The sequence below is a fragment of the Hyperolius riggenbachi genome, chromosome 12 (assembly GCF_040937935.1).
Source record: "Hyperolius riggenbachi isolate aHypRig1 chromosome 12, aHypRig1.pri, whole genome shotgun sequence".
Classification (NCBI taxonomy): domain Eukaryota; kingdom Metazoa; phylum Chordata; class Amphibia; order Anura; family Hyperoliidae; genus Hyperolius; species Hyperolius riggenbachi.
Window position 1 is genome coordinate 57,918,316 of NC_090657.1, and position 18,711 is coordinate 57,937,026.

The window sequence follows — 18,711 nt, forward strand, 5'->3', positions numbered from 1 at the left end:
TAGAATGGATACGATTGTATTTTGTATAATTTATTTATTTAAATATAAAAATCTAGAATCTCCCAGTATTCTGTTTCAATGATTAAATAAAGATAATCAGAGTCCCCGAAAAGCAGCAGCAGCAACAGTCAGTGAACGAAGTGATTGGTCAGTTGTATCCCGGAAGCGGCAGTTTGTGACCGTCTTTGGCTTCGAAAAATGTGTACGATAGCATGATGTTGTCCACCAAGCCCATCCTGGGGTCCTCCGCAAACTCCGGGTCAATGAAGAAGAAAACGGGCATGTCCACCTCCTCGTGGGGGTTCAGACGCTGCTCCTCAAAGCAAAAGCACTACAAAACGGATGATAAAACACGAGGAGACGTTATTTTCCAACTGACTGTTAAGTGCACACAAAATAAAATACTTTGGAATTTACCTCAGATTGTAAATTTAGAACAGTGTCTGAGTTGGCCTTCAAGGCAAATATGATGTGGGGGGGAATCAGTTTAGGTTTCATATATACGTACCTTTCTGGAGGGCACACTGCTTCCTAATTCTGTTGTCTGGGGGGGCATGCAGCTGCCCAAATCTGTTTTCTGGGGGGCACGCCCGGCTATCTAATTCTGCAGGGGGGTGGGGCAGATGTTTACCTCATTTTGGTGTTTGGCAGCATGAGGCTACTTAATTCTTATAACTTAAAGGAGAACTGTAGTGAGAGGTATATTGAGGCTCCCATATAGATTTCCTTTTAAGCAATACTAGTTGCCTGGCAGCCCTGCTAAGCCATCTGCCTGCAGTAGAGTTCTCCTTTAAAGAGAAACGCTGACCAAGAATTGAACTTTATCCCAATCAGTAGCTGATACCCCCTTTTACATGAGAAATCTATTCCCTTTCACAAACAGACGATCAGGGGGCGCTGTATGGCTGATATTGTGGTGAAACCCCTCCCACAAAAATTCTGAGTACGTACTCTTGGCAGTTTCCTGTCTGTGAACCTTGTTGCATTGTGGGAAATAGCTGTTTAAAGCTGTTTCCAACTGCCAAAAAAAAAAAAAAAAACATGCAGCAGCTACATCACCTGCCAACAGTAAAAATGTCACCATGTAATAAATGTCAGAATGTAAATCAGGGAGTTAAAAGATTTTACAATGGTCAAACACTGACTAAATCATTTATACATAATTATTGTAAAAATGAAGCACGTTTTTTAATTACATTATTTTCACTAAAGTTCCTCTTTGTCAGATTTTACACATGATTGTTGTTCAAATGACTTGTTATTCAAAGGTCTCGTACACACACCAACACAACAGCTGATATGCTAATCTCAGCTAATTTACGTCTTTTGACTGGTCAATGGACTGGATAGAACAACGGAACAGATTGAACGACTGATCAAAAACCGTTATGTTTGAAAGGCCATTACATGTACAAACGTCTCCCGGTCGTTTGTTTACACGTTCGGACCTAACGGTGCGTACACACGCACTACGGCCGCCAACGACGGGTCCGTCAGACCCTCCCGCTGGGCGGACTTTCAGCCGACAGTAGTAAGTGTGTACGCACCTTAACTGTCGTTTGAATGACCGGTTAGTTTAACTGTCAATCAAACGACCGATTTGAACTACAAGTCGTTCGGAAAAAGCAGATGTATGTACGTAACTTTAGGGGCACAAAAGATAGCTTAATGGTAGGATACCTTACCTGAATTTTGTTAAAATATTGTCCAGCTTCATAGGGGATGACATTGTAAGTGGAGATTCCGATGATCGGCTTGTCTGTGGAGTTTTTCGCCTTGTAGAATGCTAGTGCAGTCTCCCCTGGGACCAGCTGTATGCAGAAACAAAAGGGCATGAGATACAGGGGCTTGATTTGCTAAAGTCCTGTAAAAAAGGATTGTCAGCCATAAAATCAAATTCCGTTTACCCACTGATCTGTGTTTATTATGTAGTCTACATCCTGACCCTGCACTGCAAGCATTCCAATATAATCATAAATGTTTCTGCTACGATGAATCTTATCTCAGTCAGCCTGGCTCTATTTTGGTAGATTAATGGGGAGGGAGAAGCTTGTTATCTCCCCTCCCACATTCCTGCTCCTCACTGACTGGCTGAGGGCAGTTTAGTGTGACAGGAGGCTGAGAAGGGAAATAGAAGATAAATCACCTCACCCCTCTGCAGAAGCTGCTGAAATCCGATCTATGTATCTATGTTGTGCTCACGTGTTTACAAAGCAAACTAGATGTGACAGTACAGTTCTGCATACACCATTTCAAGCAGAGGAGTAAGGGAGGAAATAAAATCAGGAAAGGCTTCAGAGGGAGAAAATGCCTAGAAGAGATGGACTAGTCCAAAACCTGTCGCTTCTGTCAGATTTCTACTACCTGCTGTAAGTGACAGCGACATAGGAGAAAAGTTATTTATGGCTCATTTTACTCTGAAAAAAAAACGTACTTCTTATTTGTCTATGTTTGTACATATTTTAAATTGTTACAATTTTTCACCATAGTGCCCCTTTAAAACTATAATCGCTGAAAACTGAGAAATATTTTTTTCAATTTTTTTTTCTTATTTTTCTCATTAAAATTAATTTAGAATAAAATAATTAGCAAAATGTACCTCCCAAAGAAAGCCTAATTAGTGGCGAAAAAAACAAGATGTTGATCATTTTGGTGTGATAAGTAGTGATTAAGTTATTGGCAAATGAATGGGAGGAGCACTAAAATGTGAAAAAAAATTTGTCCATGAGGGGAACGCCACCTGTAGTGGTCAAGAGGTTAATATGCTTTTCGCACCTAAAAAGATACCGTAACCAAGAATTTAACTTTATCCCAATCAGTAGCCGATACCCACTTTCCCATGAGAAATCTTTTCCTTTTCACAAACTGATCATCAGGGGGCTCTGTATGGCTGATATTGTGGTGAAACCCCTCTCACAGTGTGATGTCAGGACCATGGTTCTGACATCACACTGTGGGAGCCTTGTTGCATTGTGGGAAATAACAGCTGTTTCCAACTGCCAAAAAAAACAAACAGCATCTCCTTCCACTGACATCACTAAAAATGTCACCATGTGATAAATGTGAAAGGGGAACTGAAGTAAGAGGTATACGGAGGCTGCCATATTTATTTCCTTTTAATCAATACCAGTTGCCTGGCAGCCCTGCTGATCATCTACCTCTAATACTATTAGCCATAGCCCCTGAACAAGCATGCAGCAGATCAGGTGTTTCTGACTTTAAAGTCAGATCTGACAAGACTAGCTGCATGCTTGTTTCTGGTGTTATTCAGATACTACTGCAGAGACATAGAACAGCAGGGCTGCCAGGCAACTGGTATTGATTAAAAGGAAATAAATATGGCAGCCTCCGTATACCTCTTACTTCAGTTCCCCTTTAAAGCGGAACTGTAAATACAATTTAAGCACACTGTTTCACTTACCTGGAGCTTCTGCAAGCCCCCAGCAGCCGCCCTGTCCAGCGCCGGTCCTGCCCGAGCCGCCGTTCTCCCGCCGCCAGCTCCGTTCCGTTGCTAGACTTCAAAGTCGACGCCAGCGCAGCCCTGCCAAGCGTATCCTTTCTTTGTGTTTCCCTCTGCAATAGCAGGGGACGCAAAGAAAGGATACGCGTGGCCAGAGCAGCGCAGGCGCAGTGGCCCGGCGGTGAAAACGAAACTAGCTGGCGGCGGGAGAACGGCGGCTCGGGCAGGACCGGCGCGGGACAGGGCGGCTGCTGGGGGCCTGAAGAAGCTCCAGGTAAGTGAAACAGTGTGCTTAAATTGTATTTACAGTTCCGCTTTAAAGCTAGATTTTACAATGAGCAAACACTGACTAAATTATTTATACATAATTACTGTAGAAATGAAGCTTTTTTTTTTATTACATTGTTTACACTGGAGTTCCTCTTTAACGCTTAATGTTGATGAGCCATTTCTACTGTGCATTGTTTAGTGTTTAAAGAAAACCTGAACTGAGAATTAAAAGTCAAATAAACATACACAAGACATACTTACCTTCCATGTAGTCTACTCCTCAGTGTCTTTCTCCTGTCCCACGTCCTGTTTGTTCACTGTGATCAAGGGAATTTTCCGTCCTCCATTTTGAAAATGGCTATTACCCATAACAGCTTTCTGGTCAGCACACAGTTAAACTGTAACATCGCCCACTTGAGCCATAGGGAAACATGGACATTACCTGGTACATCAGTTGACCTCTAAGCTATAACTGACAGCAACTGATATTTTATTGACAGCAACTGATATTTTATTGACAGCAACTGATATATTTCAGATCTGACAAAATATTGTCAGAACTGGAAGGGATTATTGTCAGAAGAAAATGGCGAGCTTCTGAAAGGAACTGATGGCAAGGTAACTAGGTAATGTTCATTTGAAGTTACCTCATGTGTTTATTTTAAATATTTTTACTCAGTACAGGTTCTCTTTAAACATTACCATATTGGCCTTGAAGCTGTAATGCAAATAACCCATTTCTCTGATTACCTCATGCCTTATATACTAGGCTATTCCTACCAATCCAATAAATCTGCAAGAAGATCCCCTTTAATGTCCCAGTGCTTTCATTCAGTCCTGGGACCACCAGAACACTCACATAGATCTCAGACTGCTGCGGCCGAAAGTTCCACTGAAGGCTGGCGTGTACATCAGCGTTAAATGTGACTTTTATCACTCGATCTTTCACGGGCTGCATAGACTCCACCTGGTCCGAGCTATGTCCCGCCACTGCCTTCCCACCGAGGCCTGTAGCCTAAATGACATAAAAACCGTGTGAGATTCTAAGACATACCGTATATACTCGCCTATAAGCTGATGCGCGTATAAGCCGTGGTACCTACTTTTTCCTCAGAAACCAGGAAAATGTGATTGACTCACGTATAAGATACAAGTAGTATGGCCGGTAGGGGGCAGCATTAGGGACTGTACAGTCGGTAAGAGGCAGCATAGGGGAAGGGGGTAGTATACCTGGCAGAAGGGGATAGCAGGAGCAGTAGGGGGCAGTACACCTGGAAGTAGACCGGCAGTATAGCCGGTAGGGGGCAGTATAGCCGGTAGGGGGCGGTATTAAGGGCAGTATAGCCGGTAGGGGGTGGTATTAGGGGCAGTATAGCCAGTAGGGGACGGTATTAGAAGCAGTATAGCCGGTAGGGGGCGGTATTGGAGGTATATACATGGCAATAGAGAAGGTAGGGGGGATATAGAGGATAGTAAGAGGCAGCATAGATGGCAGTTGGCGTAGCAGTTGTATACCTGGCAGCAGTGTAGGGGTTAGTAGGACCAGTAGGGGGCGTTATACCTGGAAGTAGGGGTAGCAGTAGTACCTAGCAGCAGTATAGGGGTTAGTAGGACCAGTAGGGGGTGGCATACCTGGCAGTAGGGGTAGCAGTAGTACCTGGCAGCAGTATAGGGGTTAGTAGGACCAGTAGGGGCAGTATACCTGGCAGTAGGGGTAGCAGTCGTACCTGGCAACAGTATAGGGGTTAGTAAGACTAGTAGGGGGTGGAATACCTGGCAGTAAAGGTAGCAGTAGTACCTGGTAGCAGTATAGGCATTAGTAGGACCAGTAGGGGTAGCATTAGTACCTGGCAGCAGTATAGGGGTTAGTAGGACCAGTAGGGGGTGCATACCTGGCAGTAGAGGTAGCAGTAGTACCTGGCAGCAGTATATGGGTTAGTAGGACCAGTAGGGGGTGGCATACCTGGCAGTAGGGGTAGCAGTAGTACCTGGCAGCAGTGTAGGGGTTAGTCGGACCAGTAGGGGGCTGTATATCTGGCAGTAGAGGTAGCTGTAGTACCTGGCAGCAGTATAGGTGTTAGTAGGACCAGTAGGTGGTGGCATACTTGGCAGTAGAGGTAGCAGTAGTACCTGGCAGCAGTATGGGGGTTAGTAGGACCAGTAGGGGGCTGTATACCTGGCAGTAGAGGTAGCAGTAGTATAGCAGTATAGACGGTAGTTAGTAGGATCAGTAGGGGGCGGTATACCTGGCAGTATAGGGGGTAGTTAGTAGGACTGGTAGGGGGCAGCATACCTGGCAGTATAGGCGGTAGTTAGTAAGACCAGTAGAGGGCAGCATACCTGGCAGTATAGGGGGTAGTTACTAGGACTGGTAGGGGGTAGCATACCTGGCAGTATAGGGGGTAGTTAGTAGGACCAGGGCTGTGGAGTCGGAGTCGGGCAATTTTGGGTGCCTGGAGTTGGAGTCGGGAAAAAATGCACCGACTCCGACTCCTAATGAATTTGTAACTGTAATTAAAATAGAAAGTATGATAAAATGTTCTATTTCTCAGATAATAGTCATTAAAAATAATGTATATATACAGTATATATACAGTAATAGCTGTGCTTAGTCCACAAAAATGAAATAAACCAATTAAAATTAGTTACTTGTGCTGCTTCAATAAAGCAGTCCCCGTATTTTTAAGGTCAGATATACATATCTGATTGTGACTGTATATATGATGTGTACACGGGAATCTCTTATATATACTGAATAACATCTATGCTGTAAGAATAAAGCCTGATGTGTAGCCGTGTCACTAATAGAGATGGTCAACGAGATGGAAATAATTCTGCATTGATGCTGATTTATGCAAATGTATGCACTCCCTTTGCTGATGAAATCAAATAATTTGATATGTTGTTAAAATTTGGTTTGGGGACTACAAATTAAAGGGTAACTGAGACGGATGAAAAGTAAAGTTTTATACATACCTGGGGCTTCCTCCAGCCCCCTTTAGGCTAATCGATCCCTCGCTGTCCTCCACCACCCGGATCTTCTGCTATGAGTCCTGGTAATTCAGCCAGTCAGCGCTGTCCGGCCGCATACCGCTCCCACAGCCAGGAACATTCTGCACCTGCGCAATAGTGCTGCACAGGTGTAGTATGCTCCTGACGGCGGAGTGTGTGCATGCGCACTACGCCCGACTAGCTCAAGTACCTGGACTCATAGCAGAAGATCCAGGTGGTGGAGGAGGACAACGAGGGACTGATTATCCTGAAGGCGGCTGGAGGAAGCCCCAGGTATGTATAAAACTTTAATTTCATCTGTCTCAGGTTTACTTTGTTACACAGTAGTACTATACTCTACATATGCACTCCCCACAGAGCTGCAGGGAATCCACTGAGAATGCTGTGCACATTGAACACAGAGGTGTCTGTTTACAATCTCCTCATTCCCCTGCAGAGTACCTGCACATCATTCTTACATGTACCCACACTTACATTGCCTAGGGCCTGATAGATGTTCTTTGTTCCGGTTTGTACCTTTTACAAGTACTCTTACCAAGGACAAGTTTTAGTCTAAAGGGAATAAATATAGTAGTCTACATATCCTTCTCACTTCAGTTGTCTTGTAAAATTCCTAAGCGTTGGCAGTTAAGAGACGAATTTCATGTTACATACTTTTAATCAACAAAATTGTAATATGCAAATTAGAGGAGTCGGAGTCGAGGAGTCGGAGTCGGTGGAATCCTAAACTGAGGAGTTGGAGTCAGTGGATTTTTGGACCGACTCCACAGCCCTGAGTAGGACTGGTAGGGGGTAGCATACCTGGCAGTATAGACGGTAGTTAGTAGGACCAGTAGGGGGTAGCACACCTGGCAGTAGTTAGTAAGACCAGTTGAGGGCAGCATACCTGGCAGTATAGGGGGTAGTTAGTAGGACTGGTAGTGGGCAGCATACCTTGCAGTATAGGCGGTAGTTAGTAGGACCGGTAGGAGGTAGCATACCTGGCAGTATAGGCGGTAGATAGTAGGACCAGTAGGGGGCAGCATACCTGGCAGTAGGGGTAGCAGTAGTACCAGGCGGCAGTATAGGGGTTAGTAGGACCAGTAGGGGGCAGCATTGGTGATATATACCTGGGGGGCTGTAGAGGGGATAGGAGGACCAGTAGGGGACAGCATACCTGGCAGTATAGCCGGTAGGGGGCAGCATACCTGGCAGTATAGACAGTAGTTAGTAGGACCAGTAGGGGGGAAGCATACCTGGCAGTATAGGCGGTAGTTAGTAGGACTGGTAGGGGGCAGCATACCTGGCAGTATAGACGGTAGTTAGTAGGACCAGTAGGGGGCAGCATACCTGGCAGTATAGGCGGTAGTTAGTAGGAATAATAAAATAAAATTGATACCAGCGCTCAGCAGGATCTATAAAAATGATTGGGTCATAGACCTCCTAAAACCTCTAGTCTGACATCACTCTACAATTAATATTGGTAATAAATATTGTATGGTTTCACAAGTTCAGCCCGTTTCTTACCCTCTCTGCCAAAACACTAAATGTGAAACGTTCCAAACACACACATTAGTACATGTTATATGACAGCAAAAAGTCCAAGTGCAAGAGTCCCAAAACCTCAGACCTCAGAATTCAACAGGAAGTCCCGGAGATCTGATTATTAATACTCAATAAAACAACAGATGATATCCTTCTTCAGGAAACCAGATATGCTCACCAGATATATATGCCAAGCATGACATTTGGCAAACAACGCAGGCGGCCCAGCCAGTATCTCATCGGATCCTCCTGAGTATCTTCAAACTCGTCCAGCCATGTGTGAATAAGGAAAAAAAGGAGAGAGAGCCTCTATGGCGTAGTATGTTAAACCTCCTCACCGCAAAGTGCTCATAGCACACATTAATATGCGCTGTGACCCATCACCTCCTATGTCCTCTTCACACAAGCAATAACAAATTAAGCCTCTTACCAAATAGCGTGGCTGACCCGATCAGACCAGCAAAAGCGCTTTGGTGAGTTCACCTTGTATCTGCTTTCCAATTTCATAAACTTTCCTCAGCCCCTTCAACTCAAACAGAGACTGACATAGCGTAATACCGTCTTTATTCCAATAAAAAAGGATTAAAAGTGCACTTACAAGATTCAATTTAAAATTGCGCATATCAGAGAAACATCCTCGTGGTTCAGCGTCTCCCTCTGTGGCTAACTCCGCCCGACTAGTTTCGTCAATGATGACTCATCAGGAGCTTAGCCAACCACCAGAGGAGACGCTTTAAATACTCAATTGTCAGCTCCAATTCTCAGCATGTTGAGGTGACGCCCACCAACTACCGGTATCTTACAGTCTCCACCATTGGCTGTAAAACTTTTGCCATTACGTGCATACGAAATTCCTAGTTGCTACGGAAGTTGTCCGTTACAGCCCATCTACAGTACGCAGCTCCTACGGGATTCCTGATTGTTACGGAAAATATCCGTTATAGCCCATCTCCAGTGCGCAGTTACTCCCCCACATATATACCATCCCAATACGTTCCACCAACCATTAACATTACCTCCATCCGGAATTCCGGATTACTACAGAAGGTATCCTTTACCTCCCATCTGACAAGCGCAGTTCATACCCTTAAAAGTGTGACTCCCATTGCATTTCATCACCCATTTGCTACATGGTTGTCATGGGAACCCACCCATTACAATAAAACAGATAGGGAATGAGCCCCAGTAATTAGGCCCGCAGGATGGCACGACCATGCTCATAATCATTGTCCACCCCACCACCCATACTATACCAAACCCCACCCCTTTATGTGCCTGATCCCACCCCCCTCTAATGCAACCATATACTGATTGAAATATTGAAAATACACATATCCTACTTACTGCTATGTGAACAAAGCGACGAACCCCCTAAAGGGCAAATGTGCCTAAACTCATTGATGTCTAACTGACATCTGCCCAGCTAGATTTAAATAGCTATGTAATCCGTGTGCTCACCTCAACATGTGACACATGATCACACCTATAAATTGTGACACATAATGCCAACCATAAGTTAAAACAGACCCAATCTAATCATCAGCAATGAAACAGTTTATGTCCAGTTCCACATTCAACCCCCCAGGACTAAGTGTTTTCAACTCATAAATCCAACGGGTCTCCATTTTCGAGATTTCTCTCACCTTGTGGCAACCCCTCCATTTAGTAGTGAGTTTCTGTACCCCCTGAAAAGACAACAGGGCAGGATCCCGGCCATGGGCTTCATCAAAATGTTTAGATACACTGTGACCCTGGAAGCCCCTGAGAATGTTATTAATATGTTCTCCCACCCTTGTTTTTAATGCCCTTTTTGTTCTCCCCACGTACTGCAACCCGCACGGGCACCCCAGTAGGTATACCACATGCGTGCTGCAGCAGTGGATAAATTCACGTATCTTATATTTCTTTCCTGTTACTTGATTTTCTATGGTCTGGGTCCTAATCCCCCTAGCCCTCTCACAAGTGGTACACTGCCTACATGGAAAAAAAACAGTCTGGCCCCATGCATCAGTCTTGTTTGTAACCTTCGGCCCCTCAATGTATGTTCTAACCAGCTGTCTCTGCAAATTATCTGCCCGTCTATAGATGAATCTAGGTTTTATAGGTAGTGCAGCCCCCAATATTGGATCGTTTCTAAGCAGACTCCAGTGTTTTCTAATTACATTTTCCACTTCCCTATACTGGGAATTGTAGTCCAAAAATATAGCATGTCCAAAGTCAGTATATGTTGAGTCCTCTTTATTTTTATTGGTCAAATATAAGTCTCTGTCATTATGTAAAACTTCCTCTGCCGTTCTTACCAATTGTTTCCGTGCATACCCCTTTTCCACAAATTTCTCAATTAACATCCCTGTCTGTGTGATATAATCAATGTCTCTTGAACAGTTTCTGCGAATTCTACAGAATTGCCCCTTCGGTATATTCTGTAACCACCTGGGGTGGTGGCAACTGTCAGTGGGTATGTAAGAGTTTCTATCTGTTTTCTTAAAGAAGGTTTTGGTACCCAATATACCTTCCCTTTTCATAAGTATAATATCAAGAAAGTCCAGCTCCTCCATCCCACTTTTGAAGGTAAGGTGAATGCCTAACTCATTAACATTTAACCATCCCACAAACTGCTGCAATTCTTCCTCAGTCCCCTCCCATATCCAGAACAAATCATCTTTGAACCGTTGCCAGTTGGTCACTTTGGTACTCCTGGGGTGGGCCAATATCCTCCTCTCCCACTGATCCATGAATATGTTTGCCACACTGGGGGCATACTTCGCCCCCATGGCACAACCTAACGTCTGTAGGAAGAAGTCCCCCCCATACCAGAAATAATTGTGGGTAAGGGAAAACTGCAATAGCTGTAGGATGAACTCGATCTGTTGTTCACCAAGCACATCCTGCTCAGAAAGGGCCCGTTTCACGGCTTTTAAAGCTTCATCATGGGGGATTATTGTATACAGGGATGTTACATCTGCTGTGACCAGCAAACAATTATCATCAATACTGTACCCATTAACAGTCTGCAAGAAATGCTTCGTATCCTTAAGGAGATGGGGTAGAGTCTGCACCACCGGTTGTAAGAATGTATCTATGTATTCGCCTACCCTTTGGTTTAATGATCCTATCCCACTGATAATGGGCCTACCAGGGGGGGATTGAAGGTTCTTATGAATCTTAGGGTTGATGTACATGACCGGAATCCTAGGGGCATCAACCACAAGATATTTGAACTCTTCATCTTTCAGTATACCAACATCAAGGCCCCCCCTCAGAATTTTTAGCAGAGTTTCTTTATACTGTGCAGTTGGATCCCCTCTTAACTTCATATATGTTGTTCTATCATCCACAATTTTCCTCATTTCCTGCTTGTATTGTTGTTCATGTAAAATTACCACCCCTCCCCCCTTGTCAGCAGGTCGAATGAGCACTTCCTTCTTTTTGCTTAATTGCTGGATTTGTTTCAATTCATTGTTATTCCTCTTAATCTGTATATTCTCAAGATCTTTTAATACCATATTCTTAAAATTCTGGACAGTCCCATCCCTAGATTGATCCGGGGGGTTGAATGTGGACTTGTTCCTCAAACAAGTATGCACAAACTCAGAGTTTGCACCACCCCTATTCATTTTGGAGCTAGGCCCCTCCTTAGACAAAAAGTATCTCTTGATATTCAGTTTCCTAGCATATTTATGTACATTAATGTATGTTTCGAATTTATTCAGTCCCTGTGTAGGGGCATACTTCAATCCCTTATCCAGAATCTTCATCTCTGAGTTGGTGAGTGGAACCCCACTGATATTAAAGATTCCTTTCCCCATCACTCTCTTCTTCTTTTCTGATCTCCCTCCTCTTCTTCCTCTTCTATTTCCCTTTTTCTTGTGTTCCTCATGTGATATTCTACATCTTCCCATTGACTCCTCCCTCCCCCTCTCCCCCCTAAAAAATGGTGATGAATAGTTTCCTCTGCCTCTCTATTCAGTGGTTCAAAGCGGTTATATGTTGGTGGGTAATTTCCCCACTTTTCTCTTTCCTCCCAACTACCTCTTGCTGGCTCTCTCCTTAGTGGACTGGATCTTCTGATGGGCGGTTGTTTGGGTTGATCATACCCATATTGCTTGGGATTATACCCTCTGCCCCCTCTTAAACCTGGCCTTCCTCTATAAGGTCTTCCCGGCTCCCATCTATCCACTATGGGGGCCCTATTAACCTTCCCACTGGGTGAGGGGTAACTATACTTGTCTTGGTGCCCTTAGTAAGGTGATGCAAAAAACTGAGAGGGAGGTAAGTGAGCAGCGCATTCACCGATTTCAGAATGACTGGCAGGAGTACAAGAAAAAGGTAGCTTATAAATGGCAAATAGAACAGAACAAACGACACACTAAGGATAGGGAGGAGGAAGAAAAAAAGAAGAATGTAGTTGGTGATGCCCATAACTCTGTAGCACATCGGGTGGAGCAGCAGCCTCAAACACCCGGGGTGTATAGTATTAGAAACGAAATGGAATATTATCCCCAAAACTTGCCTGGGAGATTTAGAAACCAAGACAAGTATAGTTACCCCTCACCCAGTGGGAAGGTTAATAGGGCCCCCATAGTGGATAGATGGGAGCCGGGAAGACCTTATAGAGGAAGGCCAGGTTTAAGAGGGGGCAGAGGGTATAATCCCAAGCAATATGGGTATGATCAACCCAAACAACCGCCCATCAGAAGATCCAGTCCACTAAGGAGAGAGCCAGCAAGAGGTAGTTGGGAGGAAAGAGAAAAGTGGGGAAATTACCCACCAACATATAACCGCTTTGAACCACTGAATAGAGAGGCAGAGGAAACTATTCATCACCATTTTTTAGGGGGGAGAGGGGGAGGGAGGAGTCAATGGGAAGATGTAGAATATCACATGAGGAACACAAGAAAAAGGGAAATAGAAGAGGAAGAAGAGGAGGGAGATCAGAAAAGAAGAAGAGAGTGATGGGGAAAGGAATCTTTAATATCAGTGGGGTTCCACTCACCAACTCAGAGATGAAGATTCTGGATAAGGGATTGAAGTATGCCCCTACACAGGGACTGAATAAATTCGAAACATACATTAATGTACATAAATATGCTAGGAAACTGAATATCAAGAGATACTTTTTGTCTAAGGAGGGGCCTAGCTCCAAAATGAATAGGGGTGGTGCAAACTCTGAGTTTGTGCATACTTGTTTGAGGAACAAGTCCACATTCAACCCCCCGGATCAATCTAGGGATGGGACTGTCCAGAATTTTAAGAATATGGTATTAAAAGATCTTGAGAATATACAGATTAAGAGGAATAACAATGAATTGAAACAAATCCAGCAATTAAGCAAAAAGAAGGAAGTGCTCATTCGACCTGCTGACAAGGGGGGAGGGGTGGTAATTTTACATGAACAACAATACAAGCAGGAAATGAGGAAAATTGTGGATGATAGAACAACATATATGAAGTTAAGAGGGGATCCAACTGCACAGTATAAAGAAACTCTGCTAAAAATTCTGAGGGGGGGCCTTGATGTTGGTATACTGAAAGATGAAGAGTTCAAATATCTTGTGGTTGATGCCCCTAGGATTCCGGTCATGTACATCAACCCTAAGATTCATAAGAACCTTCAATCCCCCCCTGGTAGGCCCATTATCAGTGGGATAGGATCATTAAACCAAAGGGTAGGCGAATACATAGATACATTCTTACAACCGGTGGTGCAGACTCTACCCCATCTCCTTAAGGATACGAAGCATTTCTTGCAGACTGTTAATGGGTACAGTATTGATGATAATTGTTTGCTGGTCACAGCAGATGTAACATCCCTGTATACAATAATCCCCCATGATGAAGCTTTAAAAGCCGTGAAACGGGCCCTTTCTGAGCAGGATGTGCTTGGTGAACAACAGATCGAGTTCATCCTACAGCTATTGCAGTTTTCCCTTACCCACAATTATTTCTGGTATGGGGGGGACTTCTTCCTACAGACGTTAGGTTGTGCCATGGGGGCGAAGTATGCCCCCAGTGTGGCAAACATATTCATGGATCAGTGGGAGAGGAGGATATTGGCCCACCCCAGGAGTACCAAAGTGACCAACTGGCAACGGTTCAAAGATGATTTGTTCTGGATATGGGAGGGGACTGAGGAAGAATTGCAGCAGTTTGTGGGATGGTTAAATGTTAATGAGTTAGGCATTCACCTTACCTTCAAAAGTGGGATGGAGGAGCTGGACTTTCTTGATATTATACTTATGAAAAGGGAAGGTATATTGGGTACCAAAACCTTCTTTAAGAAAACAGATAGAAACTCTTACATACCCACTGACAGTTGCCACCACCCCAGGTGGTTACAGAATATACCGAAGGGGCAATTCTGTAGAATTCGCAGAAACTGTTCAAGAGACATTGATTATATCACACAGACAGGGATGTTAATTGAGAAATTTGTGGAAAAGGGGTATGCACGGAAACAATTGGTAAGAACGGCAGAGGAAGTTTTACATAATGACAGAGACTTATATTTGACCAATAAAAATAAAGAGGACTCAACATATACTGACTTTGGACATGCTATATTTTTGGACTACAATTCCCAGTATAGGGAAGTGGAAAATGTAATTAGAAAACACTGGAGTCTGCTTAGAAACGATCCAATATTGGGGGCTGCACTACCTATAAAACCTAGATTCATCTATAGACGGGCAGATAATTTGCAGAGACAGCTGGTTAGAACATACATTGAGGGGCCGAAGGTTACAAACAAGACTGATGCATGGGGCCAGACTGGTTTTTTTCCATGTAGGCAGTGTACCACTTGTGAGAGGGCTAGGGGGATTAGGACCCAGACCATAGAAAATCAAGTAACAGGAAAGAAATATAAGATACGTGAATTTATCCACTGCTGCAGCACGCATGTGGTATACCTACTGGGGTGCCCGTGCGGGTTGCAGTACGTGGGGAGAACAAAAAGGGCATTAAAAACAAGGGTGGGAGAACATATTAATAACATTCTCAGGGGCTTCCAGGGTCACAGTGTATCTAAACATTTTGATGAAGCCCATGGCCGGGATCCTGCCCTGTTGTCTTTTCAGGGGGTACAGAAACTCACTACTAAATGGAGGGGTTGCCACAAGGTGAGAGAAATCTCGAAAATGGAGACCCGTTGGATTTATGAGTTGAAAACACTTAGTCCTGGGGGGTTGAATGTGGAACTGGACATAAACTGTTTCATTGCTGATGATTAGATTGGGTCTGTTTTAACTTATGGTTGGCATTATGTGTCACAATTTATAGGTGTGATCATGTGTCACATGTTGAGGTGAGCACACGGATTACATAGCTATTTAAATCTAGCTGGGCAGATGTCAGTTAGACATCAATGAGTTTAGGCACATTTGCCCTTTAGGGGGTTCGTCGCTTTGTTCACATAGCAGTAAGTAGGATATGTGTATTTTCAATATTTCAATCAGTATATGGTTGCATTAGAGGGGGGTGGGATCAGGCACATAAAGGGGTGGGGTTTGGTATAGTATGGGTGGTGGGGTGGACAATGATTATGAGCATGGTCGTGCCATCCTGCGGGCCTAATTACTGGGGCTCATTCCCTATCTGTTTTATTGTAATGGGTGGGTTCCCATGACAACCATGTAGCAAATGGGTGATGAAATGCAATGGGAGTCACACTTTTAAGGGTATGAACTGCGCTTGTCAGATGGGAGGTAAAGGATACCTTCTGTAGTAATCCGGAATTCCGGATGGAGGTAATGTTAATGGTTGGTGGAACGTATTGGGATGGTATATATGTGGGGGAGTAACTGCGCACTGGAGATGGGCTATAACGGATATTTTCCGTAACAATCAGGAATCCCGTAGGAGCTGCGTACTGTAGATGGGCTGTAACGGACAACTTCCGTAGCAACTAGGAATTTCGTATGCACGTAATGGCAAAAGTTTTACAGCCAATGGTGGAGACTGTAAGATACCGGTAGTTGGTGGGCGTCACCTCAACATGCTGAGAATTGGAGCTGACAATTGAGTATTTAAAGCGTCTCCTCTGGTGGTTGGCTAAGCTCCTGATGAGTCATCATTGACGAAACTAGTCGGGCGGAGTTAGCCACAGAGGGAGACGCTGAACCACGAGGATGTTTCTCTGATATGCGCAATTTTAAATTGAATCTTGTAAGTGCACTTTTAATCCTTTTTTATTGGAATAAAGACGGTATTACGCTATGTCAGTCTCTGTTTGAGTTGAAGGGGCTGAGGAAAGTTTATGAAATTGGAAAGCAGATACAAGGTGAACTCACCAAAGCGCTTTTGCTGGTCTGATCGGGTCAGCCACGCTATTTGGTAAGAGGCTTAATTTGTTATTGCTTGTGTGAAGAGGACATAGGAGGTGATGGGTCACAGCGCATATTAATGTGTGCTATGAGCACTTTGCGGTGAGGAGGTTTAACATACTACGCCATAGAGGCTCTCTCTCCTTTTTTTCCTTATTCACACATGGCTGGACGAGTTTGAAGATACTCAGGAGGATCCGATGAGATACTGGCTGGGCCGCCTGCGTTGTTTGCCAAATGTCATGCTTGGCATATATATCTGGTGAGCATATCTGGTTTCCTGAAGAAGGATATCATCTGTTGTTTTATTGAGTATTAATAATCAGATCTCCGGGACTTCCTGTTGAATTCTGAGGTCTGAGGTTTTGGGACTCTTGCACTTGGACTTTTTGCTGTCATATAACATGTACTAATGTGTGTGTTTGGAACGTTTCACATTTAGTGTTTTGGCAGAGAGGGTAAGAAACGGGCTGAACTTGTGAAACCATACAATATTTATTACCAATATTAATTGTAGAGTGATGTCAGACTAGAGGTTTTAGGAGGTCTATGACCCAATCATTTTTATAGATCCTGCTGAGCGCTGGTATCAATTTTATTTTATTTTTATTTGTGAATTAGGGCATACACTCCCTGTTGATCAGAGCGCACCAGGTGTAGAAAGTTCAGTTATTGAAGACACTAATTACGATTACATTGCACCTGAGGAGCGCACTTTCCCTTTTCTATAATGGTAGTTAGTAGGACCAGTAGGGGGCAGCATATCTGGCAGGATAGGCGGTAGTTAGTAGGAGGTAGCATACCTGGCAGTATAAGCGGTAGTTAGTAGGACTGAAAGGGGGCAGCATATCTGGCAGTATAGGCGGTAGTTAGTAGGAGGTAGCATACCTGGCAGTATAGGCGGTAGTTAGTAGGAGGTAGCATACCTGGCAGTATAGGCGGTAGTTAGTAGGAGGTAGCATACCTGGCAGTATAGGCGGTAGTTAGTAGGAGGTAGCATACCTGGCAATATAGGCGGTAGTTAGTAGGAGGTAGCATACCTGGCAGTATAGGCGGTAGTTAGTAGGAGGTAGCATACCTGGCAGTATAGACGGTAGTTAGTAGGACCAGTAGGGGGCAGCATAACTGGCAGTAGAGACGTATAGTGGCAGTATTGCCGGTAGGGGGCAGTATTGGAGGTATATACCTGGGGGGCTGTATAGAGGATAGGAGGACTAGTAGGGGGTAGCATACCTGGCAGTATAGCCGGTAGGGGGCGGCATACCTGGCAGTATAGGCGGTAGTTAGTAGGACTAGTAGGGGGCAGCATACCTTGGAGTAGAGACGTATAGTGGCAGTATAGCCGGTAGGGGGCAGTATTGGAAGTATATACCTGGAGGGCTGTATAGAGGATAGGAGGACCAGTAGGGGGTAGCATACCTGGCAGTAGGGGTAGCGCAGTGTTCTCCCCAGGCTCTTTTAGCCGGGTGCTCCACCCGGCTAGATTTGGTGACCACCCGGCTGTCATTGGCTCACTTTCTCACCACCTCCTATGCTGTAAGCAGAGTTGCCCTGCATTTTCATCTCTACCCACCCGGCTGCTTTTTCATGCCACCCGGCTACTATTTCATGCCACCCGGCTGGAAAATAATTCTGGGGAGAACACTGTAGCAGTAGTACCAGGCAGCAGTATAGGGGTTAGTAGGACCAGTAGGGGGCAGCATTGGAGGTATATACCTGGGGGGCTGTAGAGGGGATAGAAGGAGCAGTAGGGGGCAGCATACCTGGCAGTATAGCCGGTAGGGGGCAGCATACCTGGCAGTAGAGGCGGTAGAGTGGCACGGCGGCATAGGACACCCCCAGCATCCCCACCACCGTGGCGGTCACGTAGGTCACCACCGTCTTGTTGCGGGTCCTCCAGTCGGGCTCGGGCCCCCGGCTCCAGAACCCCCGGCACCCCCATTGTGCACCCCGGAGAGAGGTGCTGAGTAGCCCGGAGACCGCCCGGCACCCCGTCCCCCTCCACACTGCTAGCAGCATGCTGCGGCCCGTCGTCATGTGACCCGGCGGTGTGTGATCTCGCGAGACTTCGCTCAGCTGTGGCCGGAGTGCTGTGCGAGGTAAGGGAGGGGGCTGGGGGGG

At 44.9% G+C, this 18,711-nt stretch overlaps 2 protein-coding genes across 2 annotated transcripts in view; one reads left to right on the top strand and one right to left on the bottom strand.

Annotated features, from left to right (window-relative positions):
• Nucleotides 1-14: 14 nt before the first annotated feature.
• On the bottom strand, nt 15-18,641 carry COX11 (cytochrome c oxidase copper chaperone COX11). The gene is made up of 4 exons (XM_068263628.1): nt 18,385-18,641; nt 4,590-4,745; nt 1,686-1,811; nt 15-331 (listed from the first exon to the last, which is right to left on the bottom strand). The coding sequence occupies exons 1-4, from the start codon at nt 18,625-18,627 to the stop codon at nt 149-151; spliced, it is 708 nt and encodes a 235-aa protein (XP_068119729.1). The 5' UTR covers nt 18,628-18,641; the 3' UTR covers nt 15-148.
• The window catches only part of STXBP4 (syntaxin binding protein 4), a 190,140-nt gene continuing 189,793 nt past the window's right edge, over nt 18,365-18,711 (top strand). Inside the window, exon 1 of the mRNA XM_068263627.1 lies at nt 18,365-18,689. The gene's annotated coding sequence lies outside the window, so the exon portion shown is untranslated. The remainder of the gene's footprint in view (nt 18,690-18,711) is intronic.